The 7,252-nt window shown below is 25.6% G+C and overlaps 1 protein-coding gene across 1 annotated transcript; it reads right to left on the bottom strand.

The window, feature by feature from the left end:
- Positions 1 to 128: 128 nt before the first annotated feature.
- LOC120069940 (heavy metal-associated isoprenylated plant protein 43-like) lies at positions 129 to 816 on the bottom strand. The gene is made up of 2 exons (XM_039021783.1): positions 620 to 816; positions 129 to 552 (listed from the first exon to the last, which is right to left on the bottom strand). The coding sequence occupies exons 1-2, from the start codon at positions 705 to 707 to the stop codon at positions 254 to 256; spliced, it is 387 nt and encodes a 128-aa protein (XP_038877711.1). The 5' UTR covers positions 708 to 816; the 3' UTR covers positions 129 to 253.
- Positions 817 to 7,252: the final 6,436 nt, after the last annotated feature.

The raw sequence follows: 7,252 nt of genomic DNA, 5'->3' as shown, positions 1-7,252 counted from the left end.
AAAAAAAAACCATTAAGAAAATATCATTTAGAGAGACACGGCATAGAAGTTCAAAAATCTTGACATTATTAAAATGTGAACAAAAATTGTCCTTTCTTCATTATTTAGTACCAATATAATTACGAAAATCACAAAATGAAATGGTCTTCCTACTATTAAACAAGAAAAATCATCCCAAAATTAAAATTATTTTACAAACGTATCAATCACACATTAATTGTTTAAACAATTCTCAACTAATTTGTATTATAGACTAAAGAATAGAGCAAGAAGGATTAGTTTCACAAGGTACGACGACGTATGATCCAGAATAAGGCGGGTAGGGCGGGCATGGGCAAGGACAAGGGGGCGGGGCGGGCTTCTTATCATCTGGTTTTTTATCGTCCGGTTTCTTTTCCTCCGGTTTGGGTGGCGGTCCAATGCTCACGACATCAACAATCTTGCCGGCGCAAGAAATCGCCTTCCTCGTACGTTTAACTATGTCGACCGGATCCGCCGTGCCGGTCACGGATAAAGTCCCCTTGGCTTCGTCTGTCTCAACCTTGTCCACGCCTATAACCAAAATTAATTAACAAATTCAAAAAAATTGCATGTAATTCATAGAAGAAGAAGAAGGTACCTTCTATGGAAGTAACAGCTTTAAGGACTTTGGTCTTGCATTTCTGGCATGCAATATCAAGTTTCAGAACGGTTTTGGTTTGCGCCATGGGAAATTAGGAAACAATAATGGAGCTGCCTTGGGATGTTCGTGAAATTATATAGACATGGAAGCTATTTACATGGATGGGATAACGTTTTTATAAAGCCTTTGAATCTTCTTTGCCTATATGGTTATATTTCAATATTAATTAATTTTGAGGTCTCTCTATGGTTCTATTAGAGACTCTGATATCATATTATAGAAATAAATTAATCGACAATAAAAAAACTAATCCAATATTTTTTTAAAGAGGGTAGAGTTTTTTCATCTTTTATTTGTACATATGAAATTTTTTTGTTTTTGATTGAATTTTATTTAGGATAGATTATAAAAATATCTTTGAATTTTATTATTTGTTTTAAAAAATACCTCTATATTTTCAAAAGTTGCAACATTACTCTTAAATTTTCATAAACATTTTAAAATTACCTTTGAGTGGAGATTCTTTAGAAATTCTTTAGAAATTTGATAGAAATTGAGATAGGTAATGGTGTGGTAGGTGACACATAACAAAAAAATTGAATCACTGATCTACCATATTGTTTTAGGTTATTGTCATGTAGTTCTAAGTCTGGATTTTTGTTCAATAAATTTATATTCCAAAAGTAGTTTTAAAACATTTATGGATAATATTCAACATTACAAAATATAAAACATCCTTTCATACTCAAGAGAGAAATTCAAAGGTCCTCGTCATAATTTTGCGTTTTATTTAATTGTGTGTGATGAAGATTAGAGGGAAGAGAAGATTATTCAACGGTCAGATTGAGTAGTTCAACCTCTTCGATCAATAGGAGTCTTTTTATTATTATTTTTTATTTTAAATATGATCGATGGGGGATTAATCCGACGGTGGTGGAGAATCTGACTTTACTCCTTTGATTACTTTAAAGTCAGCGGATGTTGCACCCATCGTTAATTGAAGAAACTTCTTTGTCACGATAAACAAAGAAAAATAATAAAGAAATATTAAAAATTGACGTTGTTTTTTAGCAAATTAATTGGCCCAAATGACAAGTTGGATCCTTTTTTTCTTCATTTTTATATGGTCTTTCTCAAGATTTATCGTTGATCTCAAAAATGGTTGTTTATTAACTAGAAGTTAAAAGAAAAAAAAAAAACCATATGGTGTGATCAAGGAAAGAGATTAGGGATGACAATAGGGCTGAGTTAGGGTGAGGATGCACTTTTCATCTCCATTCTTGTACAGATTTTTAATCCCTGTCTCCATCCCATTCCTCGTTTTGAGGAGTCGGGGTCAGGGTCAGGAAATCCCCATTCGGGAGTTCGGATCTCTATGAGAAAAAATCTTCGCTTTTTATTTTATTATTTTTATAATTTAAAATTAACTAAATTTAATATTTATATTGAAATTATAAATTTTATATAGAAAATTAGTATTATTGTTACATATAGTTGTTTAAATTAAACATTACATGTTTTTTTTATTATAAATTAATAAAAATTAAATTTATTATATTAGTTTTTTAAAATTAAAAAAGAAAAAAACTGAAACATACTGTTTCAAATATATTATTATTATATAGTATCATATATATATATTATATATTAATAATTAAAAAAGTCGAGGCGGGGACGGAGATCGGGTTCGAGGTCGAGGACGGGGTAGGGATCCCCTCCCCGTCCCGATTTAAATCCCTGATTTGATCTCCGTCCCCGATCAAAATCGGGTTTTCCCACACAGGTTCCCAACCGCGTGAGAAATTTTGCCATCCCTAAAAAGATGTCCTCTTAAAAGGAGATTTGGTGTACAGGTTTGAAATCTTAAGCTTTTGAATGTTAAGCTTGAGGTTAGGTTTTAGATAGTATGAGTTTAAGAAAGTATTTGGACTGTAAGATTAGGAAGCCTGTAAATGAAGTGCAAATTTATAAATCTTAAGTTTATGAAATATTATTTTTTTTATTTAATCCGTGGTTAGATTTTAAATTAGTTCAAACTTATCATTTTAATTATTTTAATATAGTTAGGTTTAAACTACACTAAAAAATTATAAAGAATATATATTTTTTTAATTTTGAAATAGAAATGTGACCAAATTCATAATTTTATTTAATTTATTATTTTAATAATTTAGCATTTTGACTTTACTAGACTTTGAGTTAAAATTTCATAGACTTTTGTCACTTTAACTAATTTGAAAATAATCATTTTTTACCGTAAGATGTTAACTTCAAATTGAAATAAACAAGGATTTTGGTCTTAAATTCAATTACTGAAAAATTATAATATTTTTTTATCTAATTACATTCGAGGAATTAAAAAAAATAAAGTTTAGGTTTTAATTTTTATTTAGCCTAAGTTATTACCAACATTTTAATCTTTTACGTTTAAAAATAATATCTTCGAGCTAGGTAAATTGAAAAATCGATAAAATATTGAAAATATTAAATTAAATTAAGGCATTCTATACATATAGCTAAAATAAATATACCTAATTATACAATTGTAGTCTAATGAGCTATTATTGTATACAAAAATGTGATCCAATTTACTTTTTTAGCTCTCAACATATAAGGAATAGTTTTGAACTTTTCAAAAACATTACAAGTAAGAAAAATATATTTGAAATTCTGAAAATTGTTGGCCTCATAAATGAAAGCAAGAATTGATGAGAAGCTTTAAAGAAGAAAACAAGATATATTTGATATATATAGCACTATATATTTGAATTTTCTATAAATAAATCAGTATATATTTGATAAGTTCATGATCAATTCAATTTATATAATATATTATCTTATATACCAAACAATATATTTGATGTATATTTACATTTTTTTAGTATATTTGTAAACACGCTAAAAATTAATCATGGTATATGCTATGTATATTTCATCTTCTACTAATTACTAATATAATCGACATATACTTGAGATCTCAATAGATAGGTGATCGATTTTCAACTAGGAAAATAGAAATAAATGAAATCTCCTAAAATGAAGGAAGCATTAATTTTTTTTTTTTTTTTTTTTTAAAAAGAGAGAGAATTCAAAAAGATAAAATCTTATAATAATAATAATTAAAAAAAAAACTCCAAAAGAAAAAATAATTAAAAGAAAGAGAATGCATTTTAAAAAATATTATTATAATTAAACTAAGGGCCTTTTTGGAATGATTTAGAAAAAAACATTCGTCGGAGTTGGTGGCCGAAGGTTGGCCAACGACAGTTACTGAAGGTGGTAGTTGTAATTAGCCAGCAGCAGCCATCGTGGAAGTTGGCCGACAAACTTTCTAGATTAAAATAGAAAAAAAAAATAATAATTCATGGATTTGAATAGTGTTTATTATTCAAACCCATGAGAAAATAGCGTAGGAAATGACTTGTTAGATCCTTGCCCTAAACAATGATTGGACTCAAGATGCTTAACTCATCTAATCTCAATCCTTGAAGCAAACATCTTATAAGATGTTTTAAAAGAAGTATTTACTAGGGTTTATTTTTATTGAATTTAAACGGTTAAATTACAAAGTTTAATCTCTCCACTTTAAAATTTATGTTCACTTTGAACTTTTAAAAATAGCTAATAACTCGTTTTAAACATAGCTCAAATGACATCGGTATATGTATTACTATGAAGTACAGATACAACTACACAATACAAATACGATCGGATACGGCGATTCGTCAATTTCTAAAAAATTAAGATACGGATACGTCTAAGGATGCGTCATTTATATATATATATATATATTTTAATATATATATTTAAATAAAACGAGGATACTGATATGTTGAAGATATATTTTCTTTTTCTTTAAACAAATATAGGATATAGATAAATTTAGCATATAAGTTAATAACAATAACACAAAATACAATACAAACACTGAAATACAATACAAATAAAACAACATCTAAGATGTTAAAGTACAATAGTTAATAAAATTAATAGAAAAGTGACTCATATTGCAAAGAAGAAGAAGAATATTAGATGGAAAAGTATGAAGATAAACGAAGAACTTCTTCATTGAATTGTTGAAGATATCCAAATGGTCTATATTTTGGTGGATTTTGTGGGGATTCAAATGTGAAGATGGAGATTAGATGATTCTAGTCTAGGGTTTGGTCCGTTATTATTATTTTTTTTCCCTTTTAGTTTTGAACTCAAGTACTGAACTTTTTAAATAGGTTGACTAGTTTTAGATTGAGAACGATTAGAGGAGTTGCTTGTCTTTTTTTTTTTTTTTATTTTTTTTTTATTTTTTTTTTATATATATATAAGAAAGGTATGCGTAGAAATAGATATGTCAAATTGCGTGTCAAATACGTATCTGAAAAATATGTATCGATATCCGATACGTGTCTGATACGGATTCTTTGCCTCACATGAAGTATCTGTGCTTTATAGTGTATTATCAATTTTGAGGTTAGAGATTTGACATCCCACCCCTTGTTAAAAAAAAAAAAAAAAAAAAAAAACTTTTAATTTTGTGTGTCAATAAATTATTGATTTTTTTAAATTTTATTGTATACCAAAAACCATTTTCCGATGTTTTTTTAAAAATTGATGAATCTACTATAGACAAAAAAAAAAAAAAAAAAAAAAAAATTGAAAATTTCACTAGACTTAAAATTAAAACTAAAATTTGATAGATCATATAATTTTAATTTTTTTTAACAAATATTAAAATTTATGGATTTATTAAACACTTTTAAATCTTCGAAACTATATAGTTCCATACCTAAAAATTTGAAACCAAATTCATAATTTACTTAACCAGTTTAAAAATATTGATGGGATCTAGTTAATTAATTATTATGAGTAGGCTTGGATATGATTTTTAAAATGTTAAAAAACAGATACTCTTTCATTTTATGTTTAAAACGAGTTATTTTTAGTGCCAATTAAGAGCGTTTTTCAAAATTTTTATTATATAATTTGTTGGCCTAGTCAAATTTCATTTTTAGAATACTAACAAAATCTCAAACACTCTGTATAAATTTAACATAGATTCTGTGGGTATATATATAGACATACACATACACCGATCAAACATAATAAATTTCATAGACACTTTTAGATAATAACAAAATTGATCAATATGAATATAACTTTAAATAATTAACGCATAACTTTGTTTAAAATAATAATAATAATAATAAATAAATAATAAAAAATAACGCATAACTTTCAACTTCTCTACTACTAATAAGAAAAAAAGTTGCGAGTAAACTTTCACATATAAATTATTTGAATTCCTGAACTTCTGCGAATATAGAAATTTATAATGTTATTTATGAGCTTTTTTCATTACTCTGTAATCTTTCCAGGTAAAAAAAACTTAAAAAATTATAATTCTTTTTTTCTAATGACATGGATGTTGTAAAAGAATCATCGAATAATATTTCAATAACTTTGGATTATTATTATTATTATTATTATTATTATTATTATTTGTGGAATAGGAAACTCAAATATCTAAATTTAAATTTAATAATATATGTCAGTTAAGTTAGACTCATTTTCACAATATGTTAAATTATTAATAATTATACAAAAATATTCAACAACTTATTATTACTAAAGCATAATATAAACAAGCAACTTATTAAACATAATTTTAACAATAACTACTACAAAATTAATGTATAAACTACTCACATATCACACAAATCTATTATTTAGAGTTGGTTTTATGGGTTTTGTCATGAAATTTTAGACATACATCTAATATCGTTTATTTTAACATCATTTCACTTTTTAAAAACATATATATCATATCAACTTTCTAATACCGATCGATTTTTATTCATTAGAGATTAACTGGAAAATATACCATAATTAATTTTTAAATCAATAGCAATTGATCATAACTATTAAGTTTAATTATTATTAAATTTAGATATAGTATTTAGTTTTTTTTTTTTTTAAGCGAGGTACAGTATGTAGTTTTAATAAATTTCAACCTAATACATTTATAATTGATATTTTACATTATCTCAACTAATTAAACTATAACTTTGTTATTAGTTATTAATATTTTAATTAATTTATATTAAATTTAAGGGTAATTGTTTAAAATGATAAAACTGTTGGAAATATTTACAAATATAGCAAAAAGATCACTATCTATAGTGATGGACAATGATAGATATTTATCTCAGTGATATTTTACTATATTTATGAATAAGTTGACTCAATTTATTAAATTTAAAAACAAACCTTAGTTTAATTATTTTTAGTAATTAAATTGAAAATTTTATTAAATTTTAATTAAAAAATATTCATCTATTTTTATTTTAATTAATTAAATAATTATTTTATTTAATTAATGACTAAATTATCTTACATTTAATTAAGTAATTATTTAATTTTGGTTATGTATATAGAATTAGTAATTCCGGATTAGTAAATCCAACACATTACTTAAGTCCTAGGTATTAAATATCATGTATATCTAAATGCATATATGCCATGAATTATCTCAGACATTTAATATCCATACATTACGGCTCCTTTTGGTAACCATTTAGGTATGTTTAGTAGGGGTGTTAAAAAAATCGATGACCCGAAAAAATCGATCAACCC

The sequence above is a fragment of the Benincasa hispida genome, unplaced genomic scaffold (genome assembly GCF_009727055.1).
Source record: "Benincasa hispida cultivar B227 unplaced genomic scaffold, ASM972705v1 Contig698, whole genome shotgun sequence".
In the NCBI taxonomy this organism is placed as follows: domain Eukaryota; kingdom Viridiplantae; phylum Streptophyta; class Magnoliopsida; order Cucurbitales; family Cucurbitaceae; genus Benincasa; species Benincasa hispida.
This window is presented reverse-complemented; position numbering and strand designations above follow the sequence as displayed.